This window comes from Dromiciops gliroides, chromosome 5, assembly GCF_019393635.1.
Source record: "Dromiciops gliroides isolate mDroGli1 chromosome 5, mDroGli1.pri, whole genome shotgun sequence".
Taxonomy (NCBI): Eukaryota; Metazoa; Chordata; class Mammalia; order Microbiotheria; family Microbiotheriidae; genus Dromiciops; species Dromiciops gliroides.
In genome coordinates this window covers 182,732,368-182,747,648 of record NC_057865.1, presented here as the reverse complement: position 1 = coordinate 182,747,648, position 15,281 = coordinate 182,732,368, and the positions used below count along the sequence as shown (strand labels likewise).

Sequence of the window (15,281 nt, the reverse complement as noted above, 5' to 3'; positions counted from 1 at the left end):
GTGTGAAGAACAGTAAGAAGGCCAGTTTTGCTGGAAAATACTGTGAGCAGATAGGAGGAATGTGTAATGTGACTGGAGAAAGGTAGGTTGGATCAAGGTTGTGAAAGGTTTTAAATATCAAACATATTTGGAGTTTATATTTGATCCTCAGGTGTCACTAGAGTTTATTGAGTAGGAAAATCACTTTGGGGACATATTTAGGATGGTAGAGTGAGAGCATAACATCCCAACTCCCACTACTCTAGCAAGGATTTTTGGGGGGGAGGGGAGACAGTGAGGGTTAAGTGACTTGCCGAAGGTCACACAGCTAGTAAGTGTCAAGTATCTGAGGTTAGATTTGAATACAAGTCCTCCTGAATTCAAGGCTGGTGCTTCATCCACTGCACCACCTAACTGCCCCTAGCAAGGATTTTTCAAAAAAAGCACAAGATTAAGAAATGATCAGGAACTTCAAGGAGAAACTGCAGTAAGTACATCTTTCCTGCCCAGATCTGTGCAGGGATAGCCAGAAGCCTATAGAAATTAGGAAGAAGTCCAATTAGAAAAGCCTAGCCTGAGAACATGGCACAGGGAAGCCTTCCAGCAGGTGGAACAAGAGCAAATAGGGGAATTTGTATTCTGCAACTGGATACCTGGGACAGGAGAATGAGAGTGTTGAAAACCTCAAGTTTGCAGCTTGTCACTCTGACTGCAGCAGGGTCTGGAACCTGAGTGGCCCAGAATAGAGTGACAGTGACCCAGCCATGCTCTGAATCAACATCAATGCTCATTTGTCTAAGCTGCTCTTGGGGTCCTTGAAAAATATACCACTCAGTATCAGGAGGAAGCTATCAATCAGTAATCAGTAAACATCTATTAAGCACAGACTGTGTGCCAGATGTTGTGCTAAATAGTGGGAGGACCCCAAATAATCTAATTCAAGATCAAATAAAACCCTACAATTCGTTCTGGGAGTTCACATTGCTTAGACAAGAAGCCTTTCCTGATCCTTCTTAGTTCTAGTCTTCCCTTTGTTCATTATCTTCAGTTTATCTTCTCTATAGCTTGTTTGTACAGTTTTCATATTGTCTCCCTTGTTAGACTGTGAGCTACTTGAGAGCAGGGACTGTCAACTTCCTTTGTAATCCCAGCACTTAGCATAGTGCGTGGAATGGAGGAGACATTTAATAAATATTTATTGGCTGACTGGCAAAGCCCCAAATCAAGAAGTAATGCTGGGAAAACACGATAAATATTATAAATATTAGTATAAGGAGCCACAGATTCCCCAGACCAGAACTTGGAAGACAATAACTGCACATCCTATCTATAAGACAGAGCCCCAAAGAAAATTGCAGATGTGCCACTAACTCTAATGGGATTCCTGAAAGAAATGAAGCAAGAGTTTAAAAGTGATCAATTGAACAAAATTAGAACTCTAAAACAAGAGTTCTTAACCTGGGGTCCTTGAACTTTTAAAATACATATATGTGTGTGGGTATATACATATATACACCCACACACATATATATTTCAATAGCTGATTTCCTTTGTAACCCCGTGTGTTTTATTATGCATATTTAAAGCATTCACCTGACTGCCAAAGGGGTCTGTGTCTCACACACACACAAATTAAGAATCCCTTCTCAATACCTAGAGAAAACATTTGGAAAGGAAAATGAAATAGCTAGACAAATTGGAAGGAAAATAAACAGCTTAGTTCAGGAGGTGCAAGACATTATTCAAGTAACAGACTCTTTTTTTTTTTTAAATTAATAAAATATTTTATTTTTTTCCGTTACATGTAAAGATAGTTCTCAACTTTTGTTTATACAAACTTTACAATTTCAGATTTTTCTCCCTCCCTCCCCCCTCTCCTAGACAGCAGGTAATCTGATATAGGTTTTTTATTTATATATATATATATATATATATATATATATATATATATATACACATAATAACATTAATCCTATTTCTGCATTAGTCATGTTATAAGAGAAAAAAATCAGAGCATTGATGAAAAACCTCAAAATAGAAAAAAAAAACAACAGCATCAAAAACAAAAGAAATAGTATGGTTCATTCAGCATCTATACTCCACAGTTCTTTTTTTTTTTTTCTTGGATTTGGAGATCCTCTTCCATCACAAGTTCCCTGGAACTCTTCTGTGCCATTGCATTGGTGAGAAGAATATAGTCCATCACAGTAGATCAACACTCAATGTTGATGATACTGTGTACAATGTTCTTCTGGTTCTGCTCATCTCACTCATCATCAGCTCATGCAAGACCCTCCAGAAGTAACAGACTCTTTGATTGAACCAAACTGATAATCATTAAACTCCCTCAAAACTACTACCCCTTTCCGCAAGTGCTAGAAAGAATCCACCAGTCACTTTCTGAAAGAAATCCCAACATGAAGATTCTCAGAAATATCCTCATAACCCAAATCCATGTTTTTCAGGTCAAAGAAAAGGTGCTGTGAGCAGTCAGAAAGATTATTCAAATACCATGAAGCCACAATCAGGATCCTCATAGGGGAAAAAAAATAATTTTAAATTGCAGTGGAGAAAGACTTGAGTCTGAGAAGCCAATTTGGAGGCTATTATAAAGATTAATGAGACAGGTTCCCTGCCTAAATAAATAATAATTTGATAGATTTAGAGATGGAAAAGGTGTTGGAAGTTCAGTTACATAATCTAGCCTTCTTGTTTTAAAGATGAGGCCCAGAGCATAAGTGACTTGCCCAAGGTCACAGCCAGTAAGTGTTAAGTGTCTGAGGCCAAATTTGAACTCAGGTCCTCCTGAATCCAGAGCTGGTGCTCTCTATTCACTGGCCACCTAGCTACCCCCTTCCTCTGACTCTTAAATCCAGTACTGTTTCCAGTAAACCATACAGTAAACCCTCATATCTCAGAGCTTCCATTAATCTTTCAAACTATCAGAAAAAAGAAGACATCTGTATAAATACAATTAATGTAGTGTTTATATACAAATATCTTTTTTTTCATATTTTGAAAATATCCTTGCTATGGGGAAACATTTTAAATTTTGATTAAATATATTTTAGATGAAAAAGAAGAAGGTATACTGGGAAGCATTCTCTTGCCTAGTTTTCAAATAGCTATGCTTACCTCTGAAGACCACATTAATCGCAAACATGCTTTTAAGGTAAGAAGTGTATTGCACATTTTTTGGCTCCATATTTGCATTTATATTGGAAGAATAAGCTTTTTTGGATATATGGATTTTTTTGTTTGTTTTTTAGAAAACTTAGTTGCTACAAAGATGTATATTAACTACTGGATATTTTATAGTATTTAAATACATTATTATAGGAAAATTCAGTTTTCAAAATAATGACTTGCATTAAGATTTTGAGAATGCTTAGAACTTAATGTTGAAATGCGTTAATTAAAGAGATTAACCTTTTGTTCATTTTAAATTCAGAATTCATTTATATTAAGTGTTTACTTGACACTAAATTAAAATTTAGAAATAATAAAAAGATTGTTTTTTATAGTTCTAGATCAGTGGTTTTAATATTTATTTCTTAAAGTTTTGTGAATTTTAAATCTTCATGAAAAGAATAATAACTTATGCTTCAAATTCTCTCCAATATGTTATTTGCTTATTTGGAATTATGAGCTGCTTTTAGTTATCTCAGAAGCTTTGAGCTACATACTGCTGCATGTCAAAATGGTAAGTCAGAATTCAGTCTTGGCATCATGACCTATGTTGATTTACTTTCTTTCTCTCTCTCTCTCTCTCTCTCTCTCTCTCTCTCTCTCTCTCTCTCTCTCTGTCTTTTTTTTTTTTTTTTGAGGCAATTGGGGTTAAGTGGCTTTCTCAGGATCACATAGCTATTATGTGTCAGGTGTCTGAGGCCGGATTTGAACTCAGGTCCTCCTGACTCCAGGGCTGGTGCTCTATCCTCTGAGCCACCTAGCTGCCCCAATTTACTTAATTTCTCAAGAATTTCATTCAAATATTATGTGCATTAAAGTAGATTAAGCAGTCCCTGCTTTCATGCCCAGCTATTTTGTAGGACCCGGAATGAAGAACTTTAACAGTTAATCTAGGGGGCAGCTAGGTGGCGCAGTGGATAGAGCACCAGCCCTGGAGTCAGGAGGACCTGAGTTCAAATCTGGCCTCAGACACTTAACATTTACTAGCTGTGTGACCCTGGGCAAGTCACTTAACCCCAGTTGCCTCGCTTAAAAAAAACCAAAACAACAACAACAACAAAACTGTTAATCTGATCACTGTAACAGGGGAGGGTGGGGGGAGCCAGGTCTCTAGGCTAATTTTTTTTTTAATTTTAGTTTGATTTTCTAAAAGTTATAAAAGCATCCAGTTAATTGATAAATCTTCACTAAATTCTAAGCCTTAAAGGGAAGCAAATCCTAAGTATACATATAACCTCAATTATTCATAAATATAGTTCTCCACATTGCTTTACTGAATCTTTTTGTGTCATGGATACCTTTGGAGATCTGCAAAGCCTATGGACCTCTACACTTGCTGTCTACATTTCTAATTGAAGGAAATAGTAAATTTCACTTAGAAGTTAGTAAAAAATAAAGATGCACTTTTTTTTCTAATCAAGTTCATAGACCCCTTGAAATAAAACCCTCTGATTTAAAACAACTTGTTCTAAGCAGAACTGTTCATGACTCTTTAAAAACAAAACAAAACAAAGAACTGTGCATGACTGAGGGAAATTGCTTAAGGAAGGGAAGAAGGTTAGGAAATGTGATCTCAATTTACTTTGCCACTGATTGCTGGATAACCCAGGGTGAGTCACCGTTCTTTGGTAAAAAGAGATGAGGTCCTCAACTAGCAATAAAAATTGCTAGGGCCAGACCCAGATTAGACCCATGTACTTAATTTCTACTCCCTTTTAACCTGCCAACTTAATTTTATATTCAAAATATCAAAGAAGCAAAGTAGGAAATAATGAAAGTATAGTATATCATAAAAGTAATTAAAAATAATTTGTCTCTTAAAGAATCTTTCTGTTGTAAAAGACATTTTAGATTTAAAATAAAAGGGAACTAAATGAAGCACAACTTTTAACTTTTTTCCCCCATTTTTCTTTTACCAGATCTTCATGTTTTTATTTTAAATGGCCATGTCATTTCCAATTAGGCCGCCCATCCAAATATGCGGACCTATTATTTCTGCACTGATACAGGGAAGGAAATGGAGTTGTGGATGAAAGCCATGCTAGATGCTGCACTTGTACAGACAGAGCCTGTCAAAAGGTAAAAGCACACAGGAGGAATAGCAGAGATTCCCAACCATGTGTTTTCTTCCATTCATTTGAATAGGTGTCCCTCTAATTGTATTTGCTTCCGTGTGCATGTGTATCTGTGTGCAAATGCTTGATAGTTTTATCTTTATCATAGGAAATCTATGTCCTTAGTTGATGAGGATTAGTAGATTTTCTGAATTCTTAGTGCTAGCTTAAAATCCTTAAGAACTCCTCCTGATCTCTTCTCCCATCTTTCCTGTTCACTCATTTTCACCTATCAGTATACCAGAGATGAGTCCAGACTCCTAATGTTCGAACTTCAATGTTTTTTCTTCTTACAGAATTACCTTTAATTTCAGGTAAGTAAATTTTTAGTTGTTACGACAAAAATTCTGCCCAGAAGTTTTCCATCAAGATAATTTCTTTTAACTCCTTAATCCCCAAAGGAAATAAGTTTTATTGAATTGAATTATATTTGTAAGGTAAATTACCTTACTAAAATTTTGCCAATGGTTTTAATATCAAGTATTTTTATGAGACATCCAAGAAATATCTGTCAACAGAAGTTTTACATAAAATAATTTCATGAATTTTTAATATTTTTCCTCATATTTTGATTTCTTTCCTTTCAGCATATAACATTTTCATATGCCACCACATAAATATACACGGAGATCACAAACTATTGAAAAAGTACTTTCTATCTCATTTATTTTAAAACTTAAAATTATAATTGACTTTAGTATACAATTGAGAACTAATATAAGGAAAATCTGTTGAGTATAAAGTAACTCAGCCAATATTTATTAATTTGCTACTACTCATATAAGGCAGTAGATTAGATGCAAGTAACACAAAGGTGCAAAATAACTTTCCTGTCTTTTAGTTTATATTACAGTGCTGGAGACAGTAGTTAAGACTTACACATAAATAAGTATAATATAATATAGATTGTGATAAGAGCATAGAAATGTTCCATATAGATTAAGAAATGAGGAAGGGAGAGGTGGTATTGTTAGCTGGGAGGATGAGAGAATGTTCATGAAAGAATTGGTACATAATTAATCCGGACCACGAGGGAAAAGGACTTCAACAGAGAAGACATGGAGGAAGGCATGATGCTCATCTTCTGAATACATGGAGATGGTAAAGGGCAAGATTATAAAATTAGGAATTAGATAAGAATCTAGTTTTGTTAGCATTTAGAGGGCAAAAAGGAGAGCAGAATTAAATCAAGATCAAAAAGCAACATATAGATTGTGGACAGTCTTATTGGCCAGGTTGAAAAGTTTGCATTTTACCTTATAGGCAGTGGGAAGCCACCAAAGGGTTTTTTAGTGGGGGGGATAATATGGTTAAATCTAAGGATTTGGGAAATAAATCTAGCCACATTGTGTAGGTTAGTTTAAAGAGAAAAGTGAATGGAAACAAGGAAAGTAGTTAGAGCATGATGGTTTTTTATTTTAAACAATTCTTAGCCCAATCATAGTCAATTTTTCCTATGAAAATAACTTCTAATTCTAGTTGGTATTCGTCATTATCCAGCATTATACAACCCGTCCTTCCTTTGGTTGCTGTGATGACTAAGTTCAATGTTAAATTAGAGCTTAAATTTTAAATTATTTTTTGTTTGTTTCAGTTTTTAAAGATAAGTTGGTATATGTAACTTTTTTGATTTTTGTATTATGTAATAAAGATTTACATAATACATGGCAATAAAGCAGATTTTTAAATATTCAGGTAGACTTGGAAGATAGATACAAAGCATCTTTCTGACTTTTAACACACAGTCTTAAGGAAGCATAACCACTTTAAAAAGTAATATGTAAGAAAAAAGTTAGCTTGCTTGCCCGTATAAATGCTACTCTGAGTTTTTGTAATATTACACTTCTAATTTGTTTATAAAAATACCATTTTCTGCCACAGTACCATATAAATACCCTGATATCAAAGAAGCCCAAACTCTTTTCCCACTAAGTGTATTGGAATTTGAAAAGCCATATGGCATAAGTTTGAACACTTAAGTTTAAAGTAAAGAATATACTTAGTATCTAACAAAAGAAGAAAACTTTGGCATAAAGTAGATATTGGCATGATCAAAGAGTTTTCAGTCTAAAAACCAAAGGCTTTTAAGTAATAATTATAAATAATTAAGTAATTAATAATTCTGAGTATTTCCAAGAATATGAATTGAAGGAAAAACAGGGAATGTGTTATCTGGGTAATCAGAAAAGACCACATGAAAAAGCACTAGACAAATGGATAATTATTCCACATGTGGTAGTGGGTAGAGGGCCTACATAATTTCCATCCATAAACTGAACCATTTTCCAAAATGTTACTTTTCCAGAAACTGCCAAACAAACACAAATCCCATCTTGATACATGTTAATTTCATTTTTTTAAATGCTGTTCCTTAAGTTCTATAAACTCTCCCATAATTTTGTTTCATCTTTTTTCATTTGTCTCAGTCAGACTTTTTTTTAACCTTTTTGTTGCTTCCAAACATTTCTCATCCAGGTTTTCTACATATGTCTGAAATTGGGTCTTACTGGTCCTTATTGTAATGAAAGTATTCCTATATTTTTGACCAATATCCCAAATACATTGTGCTTATATTTTACTATTACTGCATTTATGCAAATTTTTTATCCATCTTTTTTCCTTCTCCCATGGGAATTCCACAGCACTACTACCCCCAGTTATAACTATATATATATATATATATATATATATATATCAATTTGGTATTTTAGTAAGTGATTTTACTTGTTTTTTCCTAGAGTATCTCTCAGGAAAAAAATTACTATGATTATTTATAGTTATATAGCATTTAAGGGTTTGTTAAGTGATTCTCATAAATTATCTCATTTGAACCTCACATCAACAGTACTACTCGTTATTGCTTTATGTTTTTTACTAAGTAGCCTATAATTCTTTTTTTGGTTTCAGAGTGGATAAGATAACGTCTGAAAAGGCACCAACTAGAGAAGTCAATAATATTTCCAACCACAGGGTACTAATTAAGCCAGAGACACAGAGCAACCAAAAAAAGAAAGAAATAAGAAAAAATGAAGAAAAAAGGGCCTTAGAAGCTGAAAAATACGGATTTCAGAAGGATGGTCAAGATAGGCCTTTAACAAAAATTAACAGCGTAAAATTGAATTCTCTGCCTTCAGAGTATGAGAGTTTAACAACCAACACAAATCAGCCTGGACGCTACAGACCAGTTCAAACCAATGGTTCAGAAACTAAACCAGTCAATGTTAGCCTTGCAGACCTTAGAAGTAGTAGTCATCATAATACTGTACCAGTTCATATCGAGTCCGATAGAGTTATACAGAGAACCAATTCAATGTTGCAACTGGAGCAATGGATTAAAATCCAGAAAGGGAAGGGTCATGAGGAGGAGACCAGAGGGTAAGTTTGCTATCACATTTTTATGAACTCTCTGTTTAGTCAGATGGTTTTTATCGTGGCAAGATTCTCTGCTAAAAGCTATAAGTACTTAAAATTATATATACAACCATGCCAATCCAAGCTCTCATCACCACCTGATCTATTTTAATAATCTTCTCCTTGATCTCCCTACTTTCCATCTCTGTCTTCTCTAATCCATTCTCCACACAGCTATATTCCTAAATCACAGGTCTGACTATATCACTCTCCTGTTCAAGACATTTTGCTGGTTCCCTACTGCCTTCAGGCTAAATACAAGCTCATCTGTTTCTTATTTAAAACTCTTGATAATCTAGCACCAATCTGCCTTTCTAGGCTTATTATACATTACTTACTCTCACACTTAACATTCCAGATAAACTGTTCTAACTGGTGTTTTCAGTGTCATCTTCTCCTGACTTTTGCTCAAGCTGATTCCCTTTATGCAAATGCTTTCTCTCCTCACCTTTGTCTCTGTCAGTCCCCTCCTTTCCACTTTACATGGTAACCTTCCTAGTTCAGGCTTTTATAACCTCAATCCAGGACTATTATAGCCTAACTGGTAAAGAAGAGAGAGACTTCTGGTTGTTCAATAGTTTTCAGTTGTGTCCAGCTCTTTATGACCCTATCTGAGGTGTTCTTGGCAAAGATACTGGAGTGGTTTGCCTTTTACATACAAGGAAACTGAGGTAGACAGGATTAAGGGACTTGCCCACGGTCACATAGCTAGTAAATGTATGAGGCCAGATTTGAATTCAAGAACAGGAGTATTCCTGACTCCAGGACCGGCACTCTATCTACTTTACTACCTAGCTCTTCCAGTCTGTAACCAGGCAAACAAACTAAGCCATCTTCCACACAAATGCAAAACTTCTCTTTTTTTTTCCAATTACATAGTAAAGATAATTTTCAAAATTCATTTTTGTAAGATTATGAATTAGAGATTTTTCTCCCTTCCCTACCCCCTCCCCAAGATAGCAAGCAATCTGATATAGGTTATACAGTACAGTCATGTTAAACATATTTCCACATTGGTCAAGTTGTGAAAGAATCAGAACAAAAGGAAAAAAATCACAAGACAGAAAAACAACAACAAATTAATAAAGTGAAAATAGTTTGCTTCAATCTGCATTCAGACTCAATAGTTCTGTCTGTGGATGTGGAAAGCATTTTCCATCAAGAGTCCTTTGGAATCGTCTTGGATCATTGCTGAGAAGAGCTAAGTCTATCACAGTTGATCATCGCACTCTATTGCTGTTGCTCACTTTAATCAGCATCACAAACTGATGTTCTTAAAGCACAAGCCTGGTCATATACTCAAGTAGCATGGTGACTTCTTGCTTTTAGGTAAAATGCAAACTCCTATTTGGAGTTTTAAACTCTTCACAATCTTGCTGAAGCCTATTTTCCCTTACTGATTTCACATTACTCCCTCTCATTCACTCTAGGTGCCAGGCAGACTGGCCTGCTTGGTGTTCTCAGTACAAAACATTCTGTCTTTTCTCTTTGTGCCTTTCCACAAGCTGGCCCCTGTAACTGGAAAACTCTTCCTTCTGCCCTCTGGCTCTTGGAATCTCTCCATAACTTCAAGGCTCAGAGCAGATACCACCTTCTATACAAAACCTTTTTGATCCCACTTCAGTTATTAGTGCTTTCTTTTGTGCCTACTTTGTATTCATTTATCCATCTATTATGCTTGATACTTTGAATAGGTGCTTAATAAGTGATTGTTGAATTGGGCCATAGATTCAGAACTGGAAAGAACTTAGACATTTAGTCCAGCTCCTTCATTTTACAGATGTGGAAATTAAGTCACAGAGAAGTTAAATGAATATTCTAGTCACACAGCTGAGGCAGGATTTGAACTCAGATCTTACTGACTCCAAGACCAGCATTCTGTCATATTCTACCCACTATACCATGCTACTTCATAAAAGAATTGTATAGATTGTAACAGACATTAAATGCTAGTCTGAGGAATTTTTATTTTATCCTGCCCACAATAGGAAGTCACTGAAGTTATTTGCCCAAAGCAATAACATGGTTAGACCTTCATTTTAGGAAGATTATTTGTATGCTGTGTGGAGTATAAATTAGACATGACAGAGCAGGAAGTAGGAAGACCAGTTAACATGCAGTCGAAATAGCCCAACTCACTATTCATAAGGACCTGAAAAAAAGGGACGGATTCAGGAGATGTCATTAACATCAGTACTCTCCAAATTGGTTTGCTTCCTTTAAAGCTTATCTCAAGTACCAGCCTTTTTCGATCCCTTCCCTCCCCTTCCCCCCCCCCTTTTTTTTTTACTTTCTACATAGTTTGCATTTACTTATTTGCAAACATGTTTTTTGTCCAAAAGAATATATACTCCTTAAGGCCAGAAATAATTTCATTTTTTGTTTTTATCCCCAACATCGAACATAGTGCCTCACACAAAGCAGATGCTTAATAATTACTTAGTGATTGAGCACAAACTTCCTCTTTATTTTTTTTGGTTCGGTCTGATTGCTTTTCCCATCTTTGTTTTATTCAATACCATCTCCACTTTCTCTAGAATTCAATTCAGTAGTATGATGTACGAGACCAAAAGTTATGTTTCCATTAAGTTTGGTGGTATGCTTTTATCAATTTGGGAGTGGTTCTTGAGGTTTTATGCATTTTTGTCAATTCTCTATATTTTCCATATCAAGTTTTTTCAAAAGGAGATATTTTATCTAAATATTTTTTTACTCTAGAGAAGTTTCTCTTCTAATTTTGTTGATTTTATTTCTGCCATTCATTTATTTATGTAAAATCTTTAAAATTTTGTAGTCAAAATTTCATTTTCTTATGATTTCTTAAGTCTTTTGTTTGGTTATGAATTTTTTTTCCAGCCAGAGCAATGAAATGGCCCTTATCTTATTCTCTTTTTACTCTAATTGCTAACTTTTGCCTTTTCATTTGGAGCATATCGTAGTATGTAGTTACTGATCTAAACCTAATTTTTGCCAGATTGCTCTCCAGTTTTCCCACCAGCTCCTGGCAAAAAAAGGAATCTCCTCCCACCCCCATCCCGAGGGGCAGTGGGGGTTTTGACTTGCCCAGGGTCACACAGCTAGTAAGTGTCAGGTGTCTGAGGCCTGCTTTGAACTCAGGTCCTCCTGAATCCAAGGCTGGTGCTTTATCCACTGCACCACCTAGCTGCCCCCCAAAAAGGAATCTTTTTAAAAATAATTTATGTTCTTGGGTTGATTAAGCAGTGGGATATTTTTTTTTCCAGTTGTGTCAGTTTCCCATTTATCTGGTCTTTTCTACTGATACACTTTATTCTTTCTAACCAATGTTAATAATTTTGATGACTGCTGCTCTATAATGTAGTTTAAGATTTAGTAATGCTGCATTTCCATTATTTGTACTTATTTCCTTTGTGAACTTTGTGTTTTTCCAAATGAATTTTCTTTCTTATTTTCTATTTTTAAAAATCCACTTAGTGGGCAGCTAGGTGGTACAGTGGATAAAGCACTGGCCTTGGATTCAGGAAGACCTAAGTTCAAATACGGCCTCAGACACTTGACACTTACTAGCTATGTGACTCTGAGCAAGTCACTTAACCCTCATTACCCTGCCCCCCCCCCAAAAAAAATCCACTTAGTAATATCTAGTTTTAGTTAAAAATTAGAAAAGTAGGTCAGAGGGAAAGATTGAGAACACAAGATACAAAATCAAATAAACACAATAGGGCAGTGTTCAATAATGTAACAACAGCATTAACTTCAAAGAAATTTTTTTAAATTATACAAAAAACAGTATTATTAAAAGGAAAAACAAGTAATAGATTGAGCAAAATATTTACAGCATATATGAAGGATAGTTTAGAAATCTAAAGTGAAGTATATAAAGAATAGTTGAAAAGTAACCATAGGGGCAGCTAGATGGCACAGTGGATAGAGCACCAGCCCTGGATTGAGGAGGACATGAGTTCAAATCCGGCCTCAAGACACTTAACACTTACTAGCTGTGTGACCCTGGGCAAGTCACTTAACCCCAATTGCCTCACCAAAAAAAAAAGAAGAAGAAGAAAAGAAAAGTAACCATAGTAGGGGCAGCTAGGTGGTGCAGTGGATAAAGCACCGGCCCTGGAGTCAGGAGGACCTGAGTTCAAATCCGGCCTCAGACACTTGACATTTACTAGCTCTGTGACCCTGGGCAAGTCACTTAACCCTCATTGCACCACAAAACCAAAACAAAACAAAAGCTAATATCCTTAGAGGGGCAGGTAGATGGCACAGTGGATAAAGCACTGGCTCTGGATTTAGGAGGACCTGAGTTCAAATTCGGCTTCAGACACTTGATACTTACTAGCTGTGTGACCCTGGGCAAATCACTTAACTCTCATTGGCTTCTCAAAAAAAAGAAAGAAAGAAAGAAATACCTGGTTTCAAATACACCTCTGACACCAATTAGTTGTGTAACCATGAAAAGTAACCATAGTAATTCTTATTTTACAGTTAAAAGTTCAAAGCATGTAAAGAAACTGTTTTCAAAAAAAGAAACATAAATTGAACAGTGGTTGACCCCATCATCATCAAATTGGTGCAAATTAAGTCAAATCAGAAGCATGGATCCACATTCAGATATATTTTGTATTTACTTTTATGCATACGTGTAAGTTCTGCCCGGCCCCAGAAGGCAATGTGACAAAATGGATTGAAAACTGGTTTTGGAATCCGTATTACTTTTTTTTTTTTTTTAAGTGAGGCAATTGGGGTTAAGTGACTTGCCCAGGGTCACACAGCTAGTAAGGGTTAAGTGTCTGAGGCCGGATTTGAACTCAGGTCCTCCTGACTCCAGGGCCAGTGCTCTATCTACTGCGCCACCTAGCTGCCCCATCAATATTACTTTTAAAACATAACATACTTGTAGTGTTAATGTGGGCCAGTTACTGAAACTCAGTTACACACCCCACCACCACCTCCACCACCCGCATCATTTTATTAAATCTAAATTCCTTCTACTAAAAGAAGGAATTTCTTTACCAGAAATTCTCTGGACCACTGAAATCACAGTGAAATCTGTTCCAAAACACTATCAACCCCCAAATTAAAGTGAAAAAGAAAAATAATCAAACCAGATATTTTCCCCAGTAGACTGTAACACTCTTTGACGGCAAAGAAAATTTCCTTTTTTGTCTTTGTATTCACAGTATGTTCATACAATGTCTGGCTCAGTATAAGATTAACAATGTTTGCTAAATTTACTTCAACTAAGATTGTGAACTTCTGGGAGTAGAAGAATGATGATGACCTCACTGTGAATTGGAAAGTTAGGAAGGGAGTGGATTTGGTGGGACAAATAATGACTTCCTTCTGGACTTGTTGAGATTGAGGTGCCTATAGTATATCTATAGGGGTAGCCAGGTGGTACAGGATAGATCACCGGCCTTGGAAGGAAAACTCATCTTCATGACTTTAAATCCAACCTTAGACATTTACTAATTGTGTGACCCTGGGCAAGTCAGTTAACCCTGTTTGTCTCAGTTTCTCATCTGTAAAAATGAGCTGAAAAAGGAAATGGCAAACCACCCCAGTATCTTTGCCAAGAAAACCCCAAAAAGGCATCATGAAGAGTCAGACAGGATTGAAAAATGACTAAATAACAAAATATTATATCTAGGTAGAAATATCCAACAGACAGTTGGAGAAAGGGACTAAGAGCTTAGAAAAGAAACAATTATCTAAGGAAACAACCTGTTACTGATAGGGGATTCATCCCCAAATTAGCTAAAGTAAACACAAGGAAAAGGTATGGCATATAATTATAAAACAACTCCAATCTGACCTATTTAAGTAAGTTATTGATACTGAAAAAAAATGGGAATTAGACAAAAGAAAGGGCTTCTACACTAGTTACACCAATTCTGGACTCAAATTTAATCATTTAAGTTCAACTGCCATAACAAGGTTAAAGAGCCATTAATATGCTTTAGGCAGAAAACATCTGACTTGCCAAGTAAAGAATTTGGCAGCCAAGGGCAACAATGGTTTAACAGCATTTGCAAATTTTTACAGAAAAGGATGGTGGAAAGTAATCAACAATATTGCCTCAAGACAAAAAGAAGCAATAGAGGGAAAACTAGGGTTAAAGGTATCTAGAAAAAAAAACACTATGACTAAATTGGGGCTATACCATTACCAACACGGTTCAACATAAGGAAAACAGCAAATATAGTCATATAGACAACACAGACAACAAATTTCAATAGATGTAGAAAAACATCACAAAATATAGCACTTATTTATGCTAAAAATCTTAAAAAGAATATAGATAGGAGTGCCCTTCTTTAATATGATCAAAAGCATATATTTAAAAGAAGAGTTAACACCATTTCTGATGGTGAAATACTAGAAGCCTTCTCCATACAAACAAGGATAAGCAGAGATCTCTCCTTATCCTACTAGTTTTGACATAGTTCTTGAAATGCTAGCAATAATGATCATATAAGAAAACAATATCAATGATATTAACATTAGCAAAAAGGAGACAGAAAAATCTATATTTGAATGGCATGTTGGTGTAGTAGGAGAACCCCAGGGCAATAGCAAAGAAACTAGTTGGGATAATAGTAG

The 15,281-nt window shown here is 35.5% G+C and overlaps 1 protein-coding gene across 36 annotated transcripts in view; it reads left to right on the top strand.

Annotated features, from left to right (window-relative positions):
* The window catches only part of PLEKHA5 (pleckstrin homology domain containing A5), a 192,828-nt gene that overhangs the window by 110,452 nt on the left and 67,095 nt on the right, over positions 1-15,281 (top strand). For 19 of the 36 annotated variants that reach the window (XR_006353167.1, XR_006353166.1, XM_043965267.1 and 16 more), the window contains 4 exons: positions 3,051-3,151; positions 5,132-5,247; positions 5,579-5,596; positions 8,190-8,657. Coding sequence is in view for 34 of the 36 variants with exons in the window: in XM_043965267.1 (XP_043821202.1) it covers positions 3,051-3,151; positions 5,132-5,247; positions 5,579-5,596; positions 8,190-8,657 (703 nt within the window). In the remaining 2 variants the exon portion in view is untranslated. The remainder of the gene's footprint in view (positions 1-3,050; positions 3,152-5,131; positions 5,248-5,578; positions 5,597-8,189; positions 8,658-15,281) is intronic. The other 17 variants (XM_043965281.1, XM_043965276.1, XM_043965294.1 and 14 more) reach the window with 1 other exon arrangement.